This window comes from Centroberyx gerrardi, chromosome 11, assembly GCF_048128805.1.
Source record: "Centroberyx gerrardi isolate f3 chromosome 11, fCenGer3.hap1.cur.20231027, whole genome shotgun sequence".
In the NCBI taxonomy this organism is placed as follows: Eukaryota; Metazoa; Chordata; class Actinopteri; order Beryciformes; family Berycidae; genus Centroberyx; species Centroberyx gerrardi.
In genome coordinates this window covers 13866950-13886793 of record NC_136007.1, presented here as the reverse complement: position 1 = coordinate 13886793, position 19844 = coordinate 13866950, and the positions used below count along the sequence as shown (strand labels likewise).

General features: G+C 42.7%; 1 protein-coding gene across 2 annotated transcripts in view; it reads right to left on the bottom strand.

Annotated features, from left to right (window-relative positions):
- Positions 1-215: 215 nt before the first annotated feature.
- Positions 216-19844, bottom strand: part of tiam1a (TIAM Rac1 associated GEF 1a) — a 64203-nt gene continuing 44574 nt past the window's right edge. For both annotated transcript variants that reach the window (XM_078286478.1, XM_078286479.1), the window contains 12 exons: positions 9830-10054; positions 9340-9408; positions 9060-9185; positions 8361-8469; positions 7488-7667; positions 7139-7257; positions 6850-6958; positions 5449-5507; positions 4950-5046; positions 3559-3646; positions 3152-3324; positions 216-2989 (listed from right to left, as the gene is read on the bottom strand). In XM_078286478.1, coding sequence (XP_078142604.1) covers positions 2292-2989; positions 3152-3324; positions 3559-3646; positions 4950-5046; positions 5449-5507; positions 6850-6958; positions 7139-7257; positions 7488-7667; positions 8361-8469; positions 9060-9185; positions 9340-9408; positions 9830-10054 — 2052 coding nt within the window. In that variant the 3' untranslated portion in view covers positions 216-2291. The remainder of the gene's footprint in view (positions 2990-3151; positions 3325-3558; positions 3647-4949; positions 5047-5448; positions 5508-6849; positions 6959-7138; positions 7258-7487; positions 7668-8360; positions 8470-9059; positions 9186-9339; positions 9409-9829; positions 10055-19844) is intronic.

The window sequence follows — 19844 nt, the reverse complement described above, 5'->3', positions numbered from 1 at the left end:
CAACTTTTGAGAAGATCCTATAACTCAGGCTGAGATGATTACACTAAATTAAAAATTATTCTTTATTGCCACCTGCTGGAGAAGATTGTTACCAGAAAATATAAAAACTCACCAATTCAAGTCATATACACAAGGTTGTAACTCCCAATTCCATGCTTTTTTAACTTCAAAGTTATACTGTTAAAGCGATGAATAATTACCACTTTCAAAGAAAATTAAATTTAGAAAATTTATTTTTCTGATAACATAAAAATGGTAATACTCCACAGTTGTATGTACGAACACAGTTTTAAAAGTACAAAGGGGAAAGTCAGAGGGGTTCTTTGCCTCTATAGTATAGACAGGTGATTGTACCTCACAGTCTCAAGGACAACAGGTCCTTACTGGGTTAAAACTAGTTCCTCATCACCCTGTAAGCTAAATCTAATAAATCAGCGTAAGAAGAAGAAAAAGACAATAACATCAAGAACATCCAAAGTGTATTCCCCCCTCAGTCTCCTTAAACCCTGGGTCCCAGTGACCAGAGGAGCTCACAGGTTTTCTCTCACAGTTGGGTAATAAGTGCAGGTTCAATACATCCATTAAGGTGCGCATGTCTATGTTGAGCTGAGCAACCACTGTGTTGTTGTGACGAGATGTTGTGAAACAGCACAGCCTAGTGGATAAGGGAAGAAATGCAGGGGGCGAGAGCGGGAGAGAGAGGGCTGAAGTGGAAAGAAAATTGGGAGTGTACACTTGATCTTCTTATGTAAATTTGTCCTATTTCAAGATGTCTGTCTTGAATTTAAGGCCTGTCTGCCTCAGTCACCTCCTTTGTGATTATGATGCTGTTTGACATGACAAGCACAAAGGAGCCGGAGAGAGCAGAAGCAGATACCAAAAATCGGTCCGAGGATGACAAGTCAACTGTATGGCTGCTCATCTGCTCGGAGTTACAGTACGGTCTCCAATATGTCTCTGCTGAATGCCTCCTTTCAAAACAACAACAAAGAAAGTTCAAGTAAAACAGGATTGGTATGGGTATTATTACGTAATTAATCAAGGACTTGGAGCCAGAAGAGCACAAGTGGCCTTTCGGGCAAGAATGGGTCCTGTATATTAAATTAAAGCTCGTGATAAGATCTATGAGTTACCAAAAGAACATTAATGAAAGAGCATGACCAAGATTAAGAAACAACATGTTGACAATAATGTGAAGGGCGCAAGTAGGCTAATGGCTCTCCTGTGGTATAAGCCTGCTTCTGGCACCAAACACATGCTGATGTTCCCTTAATGGACAAGGGGCGGTTTGTAATACTGGGCAGTTGAATGTGGTGTAAACAGAAAGTTCAAATAAGGTAATAATGAAATAAAGAATAGGTTGACTCTTTATATCTATTGTCCAAAACATTTAAGTGGATATGCTGGGAGACATGAGCGAGCTTCAAAACAATGCATTTTTATAATATACAAGAGGTTAACGGCACTCTATTGTACTCCTGACTATACACCAGTGTGCGGCTGATATTAAGTTAAAAACAATAAAAGCACAATAAAGCTAGTTGCATTTCACTATATTTTACACAGCAGTCGTAAGCCAAAAGCCCCTGAAGAGAAATTCAGTAACACACAGCCCTTGAGTGTTAAAGTACAAACACAGTTTCTGAGTCAGAGAAAAATAACACCCACAATCCTGCGTTGAAAAATAGACATTTTTTTGTCCAGAAGGTCATAGTTCAGTGATGACGTCTCTTCAGTAATGTGTGTATGGTACAATAGCTGCCTGGAGTCTCTGTGTCTGTGCTTCTGTGTACTGGATGCACTTGTGTATACACACACACTTGCTTGTCTACTCGCGTGTACATGCAGTAGAGGTCTTATTCATACGTTCACATACGATCCCACAGGTGTGCGTTATGCCTGGGTGTACGTCCAAAACAGTGAGGACTCTCGTTTCCTTCTGGTTCAGTTTAAGCAGCTCGGGACGAGGAACTGCGGCCCCAACAGAAACCCCAGATAGAGCAGGATAAGATGTTTTTTTTCTCCCTCACTGGTGCCTCAGTGCCTCGGGATTGTCAGAACATGGGAGATGCAGGTGAGGTGGGAAGGAGAAGGTTGAAGTCGAGACACAGGGAGGATTGTTTTGAGTTTTTAAATTCCTTCTATACATGTCTATATAATGTCTTTTCCTCCAAATTCTCCTTTTTAAAGCTTGTATCCTATCTCTCTCCCACTTCCTTCCTCCCACTCCCAGTGTCTGTGCGGAGCAGGAGAATCCATCCTCTCCTTGCCTCGTCTGCCATCGCTCCCCTTCAGAAGACGTCGCTGTTGCACCCGTTGGCGTAGTCGTCCCGCCGCACCCAGATGACGTCGTGGTCCTTGTCGGCGGCCCCCTCCACTGCACACTGCTTCAAGGGAGTGAGCTTCAGAGGGGGGGCTGTGCAGCGGGACAGCAGGGGGACACCGGGGGACTGGAGGGAGTCCTCCTGCCCGGGAGAGGCGGCCGAGTCCGAATCACTCGCACGGTTCATTTGATCACCTTCCTCCTCTTGTAGCGCACTGTGCACACTTCCTGTCTCTGTCTCTGCCCCTCCGTTCAGGTTGTGGCTCCTCGTCTCTCCGTCCCGCAGGTCAAGTCCTTCCATTTTCCCCTCCAGGCTGGCGGGTTCTGCCGACGAGGCTCGGACAGACTCGCAGTACTCGTCGTCGTCGCTCAAAATGTCCGTCTCCTTTACCTGCCCCGCCTCAACGCCCTCGCCCTGGTCGTCGTAGCAACCCAGGTCGAACTGCTCCTCCACCCAGCGGTCCGTGTCCTCTCCTTGAGGTTTGTGGGTTTGGAGCAGGGCATGCTGGGACAGCGGCGAGTCGGCGGAAGGGTAGGGAGGGTGATGGTGGGAGGGGTCGGAGTCACTGCTGCTGTTGTTGTTGCCGTGGAAAACCAGGTCGGTGTCGATGGTGAAGCGGTTCCTCACCAGCTTCCTGCGGCCCAGCGTCCGAGATGGAGCTGATGCTAAACAGACAGGACAAAGGACACACAATTAAAGGCATATCTTATGTAAATAAAGTCATGTAGAAACTTTCTTATAGATGTAGTGTGCGGAATTATTGGCATAATAAATGTCCCTTGTTCTTTGATCCCCAACAGCATATGGATGGTCTTAAGCTTTCTCACCCGCTCTGTTCATGGCGGGCCGCGCCCCTTTGAGGGCACACAGGCGTTTGCCCCCGAAGGGGACGTACTGCTGGTTGGGTGGCAGAGATTCTGTCTTAAGAAGCTGGCGACGCTGCTTTTCCCTCAGGATGGAGTGGACCGCTTTCAGGAAGTCCTTCTTACTCTCCGGAGAGCTGCAAATGGGACAAACGCACACACTCTTGTAAGAACACACCGCATCATGCCACACATGCAGTACTATACACCGTTTAATCATAATATAAGCCATTTAGAGGTTTTTATCCAAAGCATGTTACAGTACCATGAGTGCATACATTTTGAATATAGGTGGCCAGTGGGAATTGAACTCCTACAAGTGTACACTACAGGGACAATGTACGTATGTGTAGGATTTGGAAAAAGCATACCTGCAGCACAACTGGAAGGTTCTCTCGGGTCTTCCCTCAGACTCAGACCTTGTGTGAACTATCTCACACACTGCTGTACCTTCAGAGTCTGAGAAAGTGGGGGAGAGAGAGAGAGAGAGAGAGAGATGTGACCTACATTTATAAAAGGATTCACTTAATTTCAGTCATCAATTCCTTTCCCTTTAACAACTGACCATTAGGCAGATTAATGATCACACTTGAGCCAAACTGCCAGAGGGTTGATTTAAGGTTCGTCTAGGAAAGGGATGTGAAGAAGATTGTGTGCAGATCTACTAATGAGTATTTATCCGTTTTGTTTACAAAGATTATCATTTATTTTCTGTGGGAGAGGACATTCAGAGGTTTGGGTTTGGGTTACAAACCCTCTCACGGGCCAATAATCTTTGAAATGACCTCAAAATAAAAATGCTGGATTCATTCATTCCATTTCTTATAATGTAAGATTTGGCCTGAAGTGGTGTACAAACAATTTATTGGGGGCAGGAGCAAAAATTGTGTACGGGCACCACCAGAATACTGATCGCAAAAGTTGAATGAATGTTGATGAAGTTTCTCCCTCACAATATTGAGAGATTAACTTTAGGTAACCACACAGACTTTCAGTGCAGCTTCCAGCTTCTGAATTCAAACGACCAACAAAGATATTCTCAGAGTATGAGCTCATCTATGCATGTATTTAATACAAACTGTAGAAGATGAAAAAAAAAAATCCAAAACCCATGCTCATTTTCCCCCCATAGTGAATAGACTTCCGTCTCCATTATACAGGCATTTGGCTGACTGACAATATCAATTTTGCGGTCTGTGCTCCCCTGGCAAGAGAGATTAAACAGTCTCCACGGGCTTCGTCAAAGAGCTCCGTCTGAACAAGCCAATTCTTGTCCAATACAGATAGCAGACTAATGAGCAGATAGCAAAAGTCAAGAAACGTAATGAAAATGAAATTGTTTGGCTATGGAATGAGGTAGGTAGCACAGCTCATCTATTCCAATTATATTAGGTTCTAGCCTTAATCTCACTCCATTTTGAAAAGCTGGGGAAACATGAGTCAGCTGAAAAGGGGTGTCACTTATCGGTAAGGTGTCACGCCTACATTAAACACCTCAGCACCTGTCTTACTTGTTTGTACTGTACTTTTAGCTAAATTCAGGTTGTTGTTGAAACAACAAGCCAACACCTTACAAGACTGGCCAAAGACTGTATGATTGGCTGTGAGACTGACCAATCACTGAGCGAGCACCCCCTGAGGAACCTCATTCTGAATGTCAAGTTCACCAGTGGGTAAAGTGCTTCAGGAGACTTTGGAGGAATGGCAACACGAGAATAGAAAAATATTTATGCTGCAAGCTACTGTAGTTAAATAGACATACTTGCAAGGGCACGGACTTGGAGAGAGTCAGTTGAGATCATGTGACGGAAACGGAAGGGATCCTTGTCATCGTTTACAGTCGCACGGTGAGATCCACCCTGGAATAGAGATATTGATTGGACATCAAACATATGTATAAGCACTGCAATACATCAACAGGACAGCAGAGGGTGCAAGAGTGCAGTAACGGAAGAGTGATTGGTTGGGTGGTTTCAAAGACAGGACCATCTACTGTACTGTAGTGGGGTACAGTACAGTGTCTTAAATCTATTCTACTGCCTATTACTGCTCTCTTTCACAAACTCTGCCTAGCATCTCCATGATGGAAGACGCTGACCTTAATTTCTTTGTGGCCTCAATGTGCCTCCAAAAATAAAAAGCCACTTTGAAAAGCACTGCGGAGGAAGCCCTGGGCCCCCCAACCGGTCAACAGACATCCTCCTACACAGTGTGCCTCAGACTGGAATTAATCAACAGAAAACAGGAAAAATAGCACTTACGATTTTTTTCCTCTGCTTGGAGCAGTCTTTGTAGACAAAGACAACTGCTGTTTTGAACACTAAAAGAGGGCAAGGGAGAGATGAAGAGGGAGAATGAGAGAAACCATTAGGATGAGCTGCACTCATTCACCACATATATAAAAGACATCCTGCTGCACAATTTACTACAGCGAGAGCTTGAGGCATCGTGTCAATGGAATCAGATACAGCATTTAAGAGAAAAAAATGCCTGAAACTATTGACACACATAAGCAGCACGAGAGATGAAAATGGACCAGAGTCACAAAATGGCAAATACAAAGCAACGACTTACTATCGCCTTGCAAGGGAAAGCCCTTATTGGATATAATATTTATTCATTCACAGTGTCGAGTCGAGTCGCATATTAAGGCAGATGCCGCTTGTGGTTCTGGATCACTTTTGAGGGAAGAGTGTGATCCCATTAATGTAAATATGAAATGTAGCACTTCACATGAAAAGTAAAAAAAAAGAAAAAAAAAAATATAATGGAGAGGTCCCTCATGCAATATGCCCATGTATTGGGCATTTTACCAAGTCTATTTCTGTTCCACCCGAGATATCACCCGACAGCACACTATCTAATGGGATCTGGGATAAAGTGCCATGACAGACAATGAAATTCTGCTGCCACGCACTGAAAGACTTCAGACTTATTCCATTATGGTCATATTTAATGTTTCTCTAGAGCAGAAGACATTCAAGTATTCAATTCAAGTAGAATTGTTTTGTTGCTGTATGGATAGTTATTCCTGCTCCAAACAGCACCTGGGAAAAGTCCCGCTGTGCACAGAGCATCTACAACCTAAAAATATTTCTGTTTGCCCATCTACCACAGAACAATCTACATTGTTTCTCTAGTACTTAATATACGAAGATGAGCTGTTTCTCTAGTATTTAATATACGAAGATGAGCTCTTTCCAGTTCATCTGTCCATCTCAAATCCTGTAGAATGACAGGATTTTCAAAGTTATGTAATTTTATGGCCAAGCCTGTCGATAAAGATACAGTCTGGAATTTTACCATCTAAATATTTTTATATATTCATATACATTCAAGGGTTGTACATGAAAAACAAGCCTTTGGAGCTTTTTAACCCACCATAACTCAAAATGTAGGTCTGTTTTACTCCTGTGTATAAAACATATAAAAAATGTAAACCTTTTACAGCATCAAAAACACATGCAAAATTCATGTTCAGTTGTCACATACTGCCAGCCTTTGTGTAAATTGCTGAGACAACAACCTTTAGAATCAAGAAAAATCTTCGATCCAATAAATTACTGTGTGAAAAAAGCAGTGGCAGTGCAGTAGCGATTCAACATAGGGCGTCATACTGCATGTAATCTAATATGGATTGGGCCTTTAAAGCTAAGGCTTACCGAAAGCAGCCAAATCTGGGTCCTTTTTGCTCTTGACCAGAGAGGATGGAGGGTTGATCCACACCACAGTAGCATGCAGCAGCAGATCCCCCATCGAGAGGTCAGCCACCTGGGACACACAGGGAGTTAATGAGCTAAACAGATCAAACAATATTTTAAAAAGATATCTAAGGGTACTCATTGGATTCACAACAGATTATCTTTACTAAAAGGCATTTGTGCTCTGAATATTTCTATTATATACAACTACTGCCATCATATCAAACATCATGGCCACTGGAACTTTTACCTCTTTTTTATCTGCAGTCTGTTCGTTGATGAGCTGGTCGAAAACAGCTCCATACTCCTCATGAAGCTTTTGCATCTCATTGATGTGGCTCGCCACCTTGTTCATGGCCTTCATCGCAACTGAGTGGGACAAAGAGGGATCATGGTCAACCCCATGCCATATATACCATAATGTGCTGTAGACTCATAAGTGAGTGTGCTATCTTAGCTGGAGGAGCAGAAATTACTTTATTCTCCATCACATACACTGTGTATTACAGCTTATATTAGCGTTATACCAAAAAGTGCACGTGAATAAGACAAGATAGCCAGTCCAGTCAGACAGGCACACAGATTTACCACGTCCTTACCGTCCAGGTGGTAGTGTTCCTCACTGTCGGGATCAGTGAGAGAGTAGAGCTCCTTCAGCAGCAGTGGGTACTTTAAGACCCTCTGGATGGGTTTGATCAGGTAAGACTCCAGGGTGGATGAGTGCTGCTGTCGGGGGTTTCTCTCTGCCAAGAAAGCCTTGAAATCTGGGTCCGTCTTAGCTGGAGGAGCAGAAATACGAGCGTTCATTCAGTCAATCATAAAGCGCTTGTAATATTTTAGGATGAAAAACTCCACTAAGCAGGCAGCACCAAAACGGATAGTAAGTTAAATATGGTTAAGTTAAACATTTTTTTCAAATTGAGTGGCATTTGTTTGTGGACAGGAAAATACATTTGTGATCATCCTTGTTTATTTACAAGATATACATTTGTGAAACTTGTTGTGTGCATTTATTTCTTTTTAAGACAAATCTGACTCCACATTGCACTTTCTGATGCTTCTGTACAGTATGATCAAACACACAGTGAGTTAGTCTCTTAAGTACTAACTGCTGTGTCTTACTATGCTAGAGTGCTGATACTGCAGCTGCCCGTCTCTACTACAGCTCACATGAGCAGACTGAAACAATGATAAGCCTGTAGGTTGGCTTTTGACGCTCTCTCCCCTCTGGCTTGTGGTTCTGTCATCTTCTTTACTGAGAAAAGCCTCCTCTTATACTATTACAGTAGCCCTTCAGCTATCACTTGCAGTGCAGATGATACGGCAATGTCATGGATGGTAGGGAGCATAAAAAAAAGGAGGTCTTAACCACCTTCAGGTCATCTTTGACATACTGCGCTCATGCTGTGTACTCATCAAGTATACTATGAGAATCAGAGGAGCAAGTGAGCGATGTGTGTGCATGTCTTCACCTTTAGCCAGGACCTTGGGGACCTTGGTGTGGCTGGCGCAGAAGGCGCTGTAGATCTTGAAGCGATCGGCATAGTATAGGAACGAACCACCCAGGGAGAACAGCACTTTCTGTGGAGACACATGACAGAGGACCATGTTATGGTATCACAATGTAAATATCCATTATTCATCAAGCCTCTCCAGGGAGATTCCAGTCCAGGTACCCTCAATCACCTCATTTATTATGATCTAAATGGGAAGCTGTTTATATGTGCAAGAAAATCACTTTTCTGAGTGACACTGCAGAATAAGAAAATTGCTCAGTTGTGTTTGTCCCTTCCTTTTAAATTCATGAGAATGTAGTTTCCTTTACATTCATTTAAGTAAAAAAAATTTAAATAAAATTACCTGTGCTTCTTGCTGAGTCTGGCCAAGATGAATTTGGGTAAACACACATATCCATACAATTGTAATTACAACATATATCATGTTCATATATCATGATGGAGACATACAAATAAGAGCGATTCCTAAACTGCAGCACCTATGGAACTGATCCAGAATCGGGCCCAGGACGAGTGAACCTGGGTCTCAGAAACAAAATTACTTCCAACCCCCACATCTTTAAAATATATTCTGCAAGAGACACTGGGATGTCATTGTGTGTACTGGGGGAGGTGGAGGATTGAAAAATTAGCAAGAGAACAATCTTCCCTCACCTTAAACTGCTCCACCCTCTCCAGTTTGTCCAGATCTGGCACCAGTCTGATTCCATCTTCTAGGGTCTGCAGAAACTCCACCTGGAACTCCACCATCTCCCCGAGGTTACCAAACAAAACATCCAGCTACAACACACACACACATACACACACACACACACACACACACACACACACAGAAGAGTCATTCTGACAATGCTTTCACCTTAAGAGTACAGTTAAGAGTTATATTTAAGTATACCTACAATATCTTGGGTGGTAAAGATCAAGAAGAAAGTACCTCATCCTGTGTAAGGAAGCTCTCCTTCTGCAAGGGCGTCAAGTAGCGCTCTATTAGGCAGCTCAGGTCCTGAAAGACACATAAACAGAGATATGAATGAGATCAGCGTGTGATCAGATGTTCACACAGTTACGAGGCAGAGCATTTGTAGGTTTCTGTTTGTGGTGAGGTTGTTAATGTGGTGTCACCATGGCTGAATTTAAATAACAGAACGTGAAGGGTGTCAAATCAGCTGTCACAGGTGTGAACCAAACCCTCCACGACACACAAAAAAAACCCTGAAAACATGTCAACATAGTGCATGCCTATCGGGCTGATTGTCACACTCACAATCACAATAACTGAGTATAGCTTTGCCCAAATGGTCATGAACATGAGATCCTGCGTGTGTCTTTTGTCAATGAAAGAATACAGAAATCATCGGCTGACTGACTGGATAATGACGTGTGTAGATTGACACACACACACTCTCCACAGAGTTGGTACTGACTTTGACGTAGGTCTTCTCTGTCTCCACCAGCTCACTGATGACCTTGCGGAGTTTATCTGCGTGGGAGAGCTGTCTCTGGGTGGCAGAGCCTGCTGTGGGCGGTATGGCTGACACGGGGCTGGGAGAGAGGGAGGACGAAGACGAGGAAGAGGAGGATGACATAGGGCACTCCAGGGGATTCATGTCATGGAGACTGCGGCAGAAGGCGGTGACCTGCTCCGTGCTCTGGACAGACAGACAAAACAAAGACATCTTGTCATTTTCTACACATTTGTTCTATACTTTTATTACAAGAAATCAGAATTAATTTTCCAGTTACATACAGTATACCATATATCATTGGTTCATATCCTTGCTGTATATTTTTTGCAGAAGAAAGGACAGGGAAAACATAATAGAAGGATAAACTTATACTTATAAGTACATATTTCTACACATTTTTAAGACATTTTATGAATTTAGGATGACACATCTTTTGTTGTGTTACTTTTCAACACACCATGTAGGTCAAGAAGTGCTGCTTCACGCATCTTTAACATGTTGTGTTGAAAAGTAGCTGTCTTCCCAGACTAGGTTCACCAGTGTGCTGAGAATGGTGCATTGTTTTTGAGAGCCTTGAGGAAAGAGAAATATTTTCTCTTAACAGAGGTTCATTCAAAAAAATCAGATGTGTTCAATGTAGCCTTCAAAGGGCTCTCGAACTTGAAAAGCCCCTCCTCCTACGCTCATCCAAGTGCAATTACCTGATATACACTATAACCATCCACAGATGGAAAACTCAGTTACAAAACATCATGAAAATCACCTCACCAGATGCACACACACAAAAGTGCATCTATGTGCTTATGTCAAAATCTGCAGCAAATAATAAATGTGCAGCACAGATACAAAAACAAACTTACAAATACATTCTTGAAAAACCTGCCTAAACAATGCCGCACCCAAAACTCTGAAAATGCCAAACATGAGCAGACCTGCCAAGTCCTAAGGTAGCAGGTCTAGTGTTCCAATAATGGGTGGCTACCTTCAAAACAGGACTTTCTCCCTCTACCTGCCTCTGGCTCTACCAGCAGATATTATCCAACATTGCTGCTACCGTTTCACTTGAATGTCATAAAATCCTTATCCAGTGGCAGTGGAGATCATGAGAGTCCCAAGTTTTGCAGAGTGAGGCTCACTGACTTTCAGCAACAACTTGTACCTGGTACCATGTGTACAGTCAGTCTTGTTAGGGACTAATGTACAACAGGAGTGTAGAAGCATGTTAGCAAGGTTAGGAATTACACAAAGAAACCCACACAAGAACAGAAATAGACAGGATCAAGAGGTTCTGTCCACATCCAGTTCTTTCTTTCAAAGTCCTAAGGCCTTGAATATGAACACAAGTGTGTGGGAGGGAGGGAGGGAGGGAGGGAGGGAGGCAGAGAGAGAATACCATGGGTGTGGATGTGTTAAGACAAATCTGAAATGCACGATGATGACATGACAATACGCAAAACACAAATATTGATCTTTTCAATGTGTGTCAGTACAACCACCTAAACTCAAGCCTGATCAAAATTACCACTAACTAGGGGTTCATCTCAAATATTAGTGGATTTGTCTACTGTTGAAATTGTTTGCGTGCCAAGACCAGACAGGCTGTTGCAAAGGCTGAGAAGTCTGTTGAGAGACAGAGAGAGAGAGAGGGGGAGAGAGGAACATTAACATCCTCTCACCGTCTAATAGATTAGATGACAGTCTAATCTGTAGAAAATGAATGAGCTCAGCCCACACACATTGCAGCACATTTCTAATTGCAATGAATTTATATTCAAAATTTAACCTAAAACTAACCCCAATCCTAACCTTAACACACCATAATTTTAACCCTAACCACCATTCATAAAGTAAAGCTTTTAGAAATGAATAGAAAAATCACTTAACAAGGAAGGAGAATTACCAGGTGTGGGAGGTTTTGGACTCTATAGTAGTACACACACACACACACTAAAACCACCACAAAGCAGCAAATCTAAGGACAATAGAGTCACTACAGTGGAACTATTGTCTGTTTTGCCAAACTCTGTATCTCTGTATAGTAGACAGAACACAATGCATGAGCAATCAAATTGGTTGACTCAGTTTGATGTGATTAATGCATCCAGTTCAATCCTGTATTCATTATTATTATTTCAGCGCCATTTCAGAAATATTTTTGCAGCAATATGTACATACATGACATACAAAAGATACAAAGCCCTCATCTGTGAGCGCATGGTGAAAGTGTTTATTTGTTGTCATCCCTGATAACACACTGTGTCTGCTGGTGCGGTTCTACTGATTGATTTAAGGACGGCTGGTCAACTTGGGACATGGGCTGTCTTTGCTGATTCCACGGCTTGTCTCCTGGTGGGCTGGAGCACATGACGCACATTATTTTCCATTGTGGTATTCAAACCAGTTCTACCACACTGCTGGACACGCGCGCACACACACAGGATTTGACAGACATGCCAGATTTGATATTGAATCTCCATTCCTTCAAGCCAAAACAAGCCTCTACAGTTCACTTGAAGAAAACTACTTTCATAACATTGAAGGGCATCTACCCACAACAAATACACCAGAAGTGTGCGATGCAAAAACAACAACAAAAAATAAACTCAGCAGATCATAGAGCTCATCCTTGGTAAATGTTTTAGACTGTATTCAGACTGCAACGTCAGCACCACTTACACTGACAGACCAACAGAAATCATGTTCTAACTTGCATTGCACACACATTTTCATGTAATCAAACTCCCCTACTTGGTCTCACTCAAAAGAGACACAAGACAAAGACACAAGACAGGCAAAGAGAAAATTATGTTGCCATATTGACTTATGTAAGCAATATGTAATCGGGAAAGGAAGGTTGCATTCTCACAAATGACGAGAAAGAGCAAGAATGAGACAGAGAGAAAGAAAAAGACGAAAAGAGAGAGAAAATGATGCAGGGACAACAATTGTATGTCCGTATACACATGAAACAGAGCAATGACATTGACGGTCTTGCCCCTCCTAATGGGGTCTCACCCTTGACAGCCAGAGGAATTAGTGACAGCCAAGTGACAGATGGAGCAGTGGCAGAGACAGAGAGATGGCAGCAGGACGGGGATGGAGACAGACAGACTGCACCGACACTGATTAATGAGTCAAGAGTGACAATGCACAAATCTTCAATTGGCTATTGTGTTGATAAAAGGGTGACACAAATATGGCAAAAAATAATAATTCTGATAATTTTTACACACATCACTATCATTTGATGATTTAAAAGAACAAAATTGTTCTGACCATTTTGGGCATTCAAAATGAAATGTTTCCTTATTGGAACTATTCTACTTCTACAATCAATAATTGAAAACTAAAAATGCAATATACGATTTTATATAATTAACTGTAGAGCCCTAATTGACGACATATGCCATTTGTTGACACTTATCCAAAGTGTCTTGCAGTACTGTGAGTGTATATTTAAGCAATAAAGTATGAGGGAGTGACATGTTTTGGCACTGGTGCCAATAAACACAGTTTAGCAGGACTTCAAGAATGTTATTGCTTTTATACAACATTTTTACAGTAGTAACAAGCATTAAACAAAGATAAAGGTTTGGGGTTTTAATATCATAAATGTTTTTTTACCATCTGCCAAGAAAAAAACCAGTTCAGCATTGCCACGCATTAAAGATCTTTGTTTGCTTCATTCTATTCAAGTGTAAACAAGGCGGAGTGATACCTTTCGAGTTAAAAAAGGTACATGTTTTTTTTTATATAAGCACAGAACATAGAACACCTCTCGTCCAATCACAATGCATAGGCAGACACAAATCTTGTATACATCTTTAGAATGGGTGGCTCCAGTGGGAATCGAACCCCTAACCTTGTTGGTACCATGATGTACACATTGAGCCCTACAGGACAGGACCATATTCACACCACAAGCGATCGCACGCACACACACACACACACACACACACACCAGAGTGTAATGCTCACCAGCTGTAACATATCATAGATGGATTCGGACGAGTGTTTGGAGTTCCTGCTCCTCTTAAAGGCTGACATGCTGGCTCAGGTCTCGCAGGTCAAACAGAGTTCAGGAAGAAGTCAGGTCCTGTCCAGGTAGCTTCCATTCCTCTGCGTCAGTCAAGCCAGAGACAAGGCTGGTTTTCTATCTTCCCCCAAGATGGATGGATGCTTAACTACTCTAGCCGACTTGATCAAAACTGTAAAATTAAATGCCTACTATCCAGCACTCACACTGCTCTGCGGAAGACTATTGAATGCCGTTAAAGGAAACACCATCACAGCTGAAAAAAATAGGACATTGAACAGATTGAATAGAACAGATTGCAATAAACAACAGCCCTGTCATCACCAGCAACCTTGTCACCTCACTCCTACAGCGTCTATCCAATCAGTCTGTCTCTCTCAATGCCATGATTGCCTCTGCATCCTCCTCTGTCATCTCTCCGTTTCCCCCTCACTCTGTTGCTGTCTATCTTCCGTCTCTCTCTGTGTCTTTTTGCCTCTCTCACTCCTCCGTCCAATAAGCAGAAGCAGCAGCCCAGCAAACAGCACAAGAAAACACTAAATAATAAGAGCAAACATCACATCCTCACAGGAGATGGAGAAAAAGAGGGGAAGGGATGGGAGGGAGAGAGAATGAAGGGGATAGAGTGAGAGGTGAAGAAGTAGTGGGTGGAGAGAGCCATAGAGTCAAACAGGGAGAGACAACAGACATCTGGCATGCCAGTCTTTCTCTCTCTCTTTCTCTCTCTCCCCCCCCCCCCCCCCCACTCTTCCTCTCTCATCACAACCCAGAAAGACTCATGCCATCACACTGGAAAAGTACAGCAGCCTTAAAAATAAATAAATAAATAAAAAAAAGTAAAGATTATGTATTTGAGCTCACTCTCTCTTATATTTGCAAATAAGTCTTGGCGTTTCTTTTAAACTGCTCCGAGCATCAGATGTGTCAGATTTGCCACATAGCACAATATAATCAGTGCCAGAAAGATTAGATAATCTGAGGAAGGAATGTGAAAATCAATTTAATACACTTTTCCACAATGAACTAACAACGTACCCGACACTATCTGAATTGCCCTGATGCAGTAAACACCATCCTTTTATTAGTCAGATAAATTCTAAAGAATTATTGGCAAATACTACCTGACCCATGTCGGTCTGACTGGAGCTCAAAGGATCAAATACCATGTCTCTTTCTCATAAGCCCTGACATAACTTTCCTGTGGCATCATTGTAAGGTCGGTGTTATTATCACACCTGCTGCAGGCTTGGCCTGAAGAACAAGAGTTATGTAATACTAACAGGGCGGCCATGCCTTGATTTTCAACTGATTTGCAGATCTGAGAACAGAGATAAGAAAATGTTATCGCTATTGAATGTGAAAGGAATGTGAGGATTTTGTTCCCCCAAGTATGAATATCGATTGCTGGGACTTTTCCAACCCTCTGTGATTAAAATCTTACTTGCAATCCCAAGTCTTACGAACAAAATGATCAAGTCAAAACTTGGCAATGTAGCCTCCAAGCATGATACTCACAAACACGACTGGTTTTAATGTTACACATCAAGTCTGATCAAAGCACCATCTCAGTCTTCTTGTTAATCCCAAACCCAGCAGCAACATGTGCACACACACACACACACACACACACACACACAGCAATAGATAGAACTTGGAGCTCTGTTCCCTAACACGTGAAACCAAACAGCTTAGCAAAAGATGAGTAAACAAAGACAGGCAACAAGTGAATAGAGAGGAGACTCCAGGTAGCCATACCTTTTCTCCAGTTAGTCCCAATACACACAGTGCCTATCTCAGTCCCACCCATTACAGCAGAGAGGAAGAGCAGGAAGAAGAGGTGGGAGGGAGGAGAAGTGAGGCAAGAACAAACCTGCTCTCACACCCGCCCGCTAAAACCATGCAATGTGTGCAGGATAAACAGAGATTACACATATCCACACACTTGGCATGCACATACCCGCAGATAATCACACACACTTGGCATTTGACAGGAAAAAACTGGACTGATGTCATCCAGCTGGAGCAATGTCACTCTATATAGTATGTGAATGTATATAGTGCAAATAGAAACTTTGAGTACATGCTTCAGCTACACACCAAAGAGGACAGGCATGTACGTATCAATATATGTCTATGAACACACACACACACACACACAGAGCGAGAGAGAGAGCGTAAGACTCTTAAAGTTCACGTTTCATCTGAAATCAGGGAAACATGCAAATCCATAAATCCCTACAAGGAATGATGGGATATGCGCTATGACAGAGGGAGGGAGAGAGCGAGAGAGACTTTAATCACTTAATCTGTATGATTAAGTGAGTGGATGATTACATGTCATGACATGAATCTTTATAAATCTATGCATGAGCATTTAGAATTTCGCAACTGTCTTTCTCACTGTAGCACGATCTGCATGCTTCTCCCCTCAACTCTGGAAGGTGTGAGGCTTTCTTTTAACAAGCATCAAGGTGGCACACAATGTAATGTTAGTACCCAGCATTAATATAATAGAACAGAATAGAATATTCAATCTTATGCAATTATTTTAATGTATATATCATTAGATCAACAGTATATCAAGGAATAAAACCTATAAATTGTTGAATATTGAATAATTCCATTCAATAGTTTCAATCATACTTGGTTAATTTTGAACCAATTCTGCTCCTGTTTGTATATTCAGTACTAGGAACATTGTTGTTGTTGTTGTTGTTTTGTCAGTCTCCATGAATCAGCGCAGTGCTCCCTCCAGTGGAAGACTGAGAAATGACAAGAGGACAGGTAAGGGGAAATAAAATAGCTAGGATAAAGCTGCAAGGGCTGATAGGAACTGAGGATGGGGAAAGAGGGATGAGAAATGAAAACAAGAGGCCTTAGACAGTTAATTTGTAAGGCTATAGGGGTGTACAGTACTCGAGTGAATCATCCGCAAGCATAATAGTCAGTGATTGCATATATAGAGGCTCTATGTAATGCATGCATGTAGTTATTTGCCCACAGATACAACTGTCAGCGTCGATCAAAGCAAACAGTCTGATAAAAACTGTAGAAATCACCCCCCCCTCCCCAAAATAATGCATTTCTCATTTCACATGCCCTAAAGCAGAACTGAAAGACCTCTGTAAATTATAACCAGCCCTCGTCAGTGAGGCTGACTATACCTCGGAGAACACTGGCAAATCACCGTCATCTCTATTATCGCTGTTATCCCAAGCAATCACCTTTTTTTTTTTTTTTCCTGTGGTTGGTTTATCATATTAAGGAGGTGGCTCTATCCTTTGTCTATAATAATGAACCTCTCTGTTTCCTCCGGCTAGCCAGACACTCATTTATCGCCACTAAACGATGTGGATCACTGTGGAGAATGAAGTAATTAGAATGTGGGGATAATTAAAATTGTCCCACTTCTCTCCTTCTTCTCTCAGCCTTGCCACAGTGTGACCGGGGGCACTGGGTGAAATGAGGTAAGACGCAATCCTCAGCACTTCTCGAAGCCTGTCGGACTGGTTGGGAGAGGGCAAAGAATCAAGAGAAAAGAGGGGAGAGAGGGAGACAAAAGCGTGATCCACGACGGACAAAAGGGCAACCAAATTTTGGAGAAGAGAGAAAGAGAGGTGCCATGGTTTCGGCCGCTCTCAAGGATTTTGTGGCAAGTTTGGACCGTCTTTGTTGACAGAGGAAACATCCAAGTGCTTAAGGCTCAGGTCAGGGCTCAGAGCCGGGCGGAGGGGGGGGGGGGGGGGGGGGGGGGGGAGTTGTTCCAGAGCCAACAGCGGCCTCATGTTTATGATAATAACAGCAGGGGGTAAGGAGGTGGCGGGGGGGTGGAGGAGGAGGGGAGGGAGGAGGGTAGAGGAGAGTGGGGGTGAAAGAGGACAGGGAAGTGAGAGGAGAACTGGAAGGACGGGAAAATTAGGGGAAGGGAGGGGGAGAAAGATGGTGAGAGGAGCAGATGGGGAGGGACGAAGATGAGGAGAGAAAGAGCACAAGAAGGCACAGGATGGAGGATGGAGGAGATAGGAGGATGGGGAAGGACAAATAGAGAGAGAAAGGCACTGAGCTGTCCTGTCTGAGGCGGGACACAGACACATAACCTTGTAGCGCTGAATTATGGGGGGTAAACTTGTGAGGCAAAGGGAAAAGGAGAGAGAAGGATAGATGGATGACAAGTAGAGAAAAAAGGAGGGCAGACTAAGACAGATGAAGCACAGAGGATGCAGATGACAGCACATGTGAGACTGGGACAGAGGGCGATAGACTGAAAGGAAAGGTGAGATGAAGATGAAGAAGGTAGACTTGCGGAACTATTGTCAATATCGCACTGTCCTGTTGCACTGCTTTGTCTTGTATTGCCTTGCACTGTTTTGTTTTCCCTTCTACTCTTGTGTGGAACGTCCCGTGACAATAAAGCTGAGTTGAAAAGCACCTGGATTAGCATTAAAACATTGAGGGACAGTATTGTGGACAGGAGTAAGCCTCATCTTCCACTACAGTCCTCGTTATTGAGTCTCTAAGGAGAGCGGGCAATATTACTACACATTATTTGACATGTGGGCCCTACAGGTGTCATACCTCAGACTGTTGGGTGATACAGTATTTCCTCCGCCCCCAACATATGGTATCCATTTTGTGCTGAATGAAGATAACAAAACCTCTGAGTCTCTATTGAGTCTCTATTGTATACACAGACATAAAGCTACTCCGACATTAGCAGTTAACTGAAATATAACTCAAGTATATGCAAAATAAAGGCACTACTCTACAGAGAGTGCAAAAAGATGAATTTGATCAAATTATGCACAATTTAAATGGTGCTATGAAGAGTAGACTGCATGTAGTATTTTGTGTTTCTCTTCATCACACTGTGGAAGAACTAATGAAGAGCCAAGTGCTTGAACTAGTAATTGTTCTTTAAATATCAATTAGGAACCATGTAGAGGTTCAAGTAGTTTTTTATGGGTTCAATAGTTATGGTTTTATATATAGAAGCATTTAGCTGACAGAGAATCGCTGAATAACTTTTTTTTCCCCCCTTGAGTGTACTGAAGAGAGACTAAACCGCACTGGAACAGCCCCATCTCCCCCATCTAGGCGCCCTACCAACCGTATCAGGGAATCCTGTCGTTATTTCTCTCATCTTTTCCCTCCAACCAGTAATGGCACATCGGAGCCACAGAACCAGCACTGTCCCAACAGAGCTGAGTCTAGACTGGAGTCAGCATTGACCTCACTCATTAGTTTTCTCTCTAGACTAAAGCTCACTGACACATATCCAGCGAGAACAGAGCCCCGTCCCTTCCCTTGTCTTTTGTTCATGTCTGGGCTATCGACACAGAGGTAAAAAAAAAAAAAATGGTTTCCGGTGGTTACTGGTTATCAGGCATTGCCATGGTAATGGAAGTGACAACCGTATCCAAGGGAGACCGGCTGGCACACGGCGAGTCCCAGCAATCACTGTGCCGACCCTGATCAGACCAGACATAATCTTAATTAGATAGTGATGCTGCTCCCTCGCGCTTTCACTCACACACACACACACCTGTCTATCTCCATCTCTGTGCGCGTGAGCACACACACACACACACACACACTCACATACTGTACACAAACACATCTGTTCAGGTGCTTATCTAGGTGTGATAGACAGGTTCACACAACAGCTATCGAACACACTGGTGCACAGTGTCATGTAATATATTGTCAGTACTGTAGGTAAATTTAGCCATGTAAGATTATGATTTGGGTTACAGTGTTCATCTATCTATGTTATAGATTTAGACAGACTATACTCAACATTGAATTAACTAAATATTATCACATTTAAGACTTGATAACTTACTAAAATGTTACAAAACAATTTCAAGGCAGTAGGGAAGAGCAAAAATTGGGAAAAATCCACAGAAAACAACATTCTGTGGATTTTTCCCAATTTTT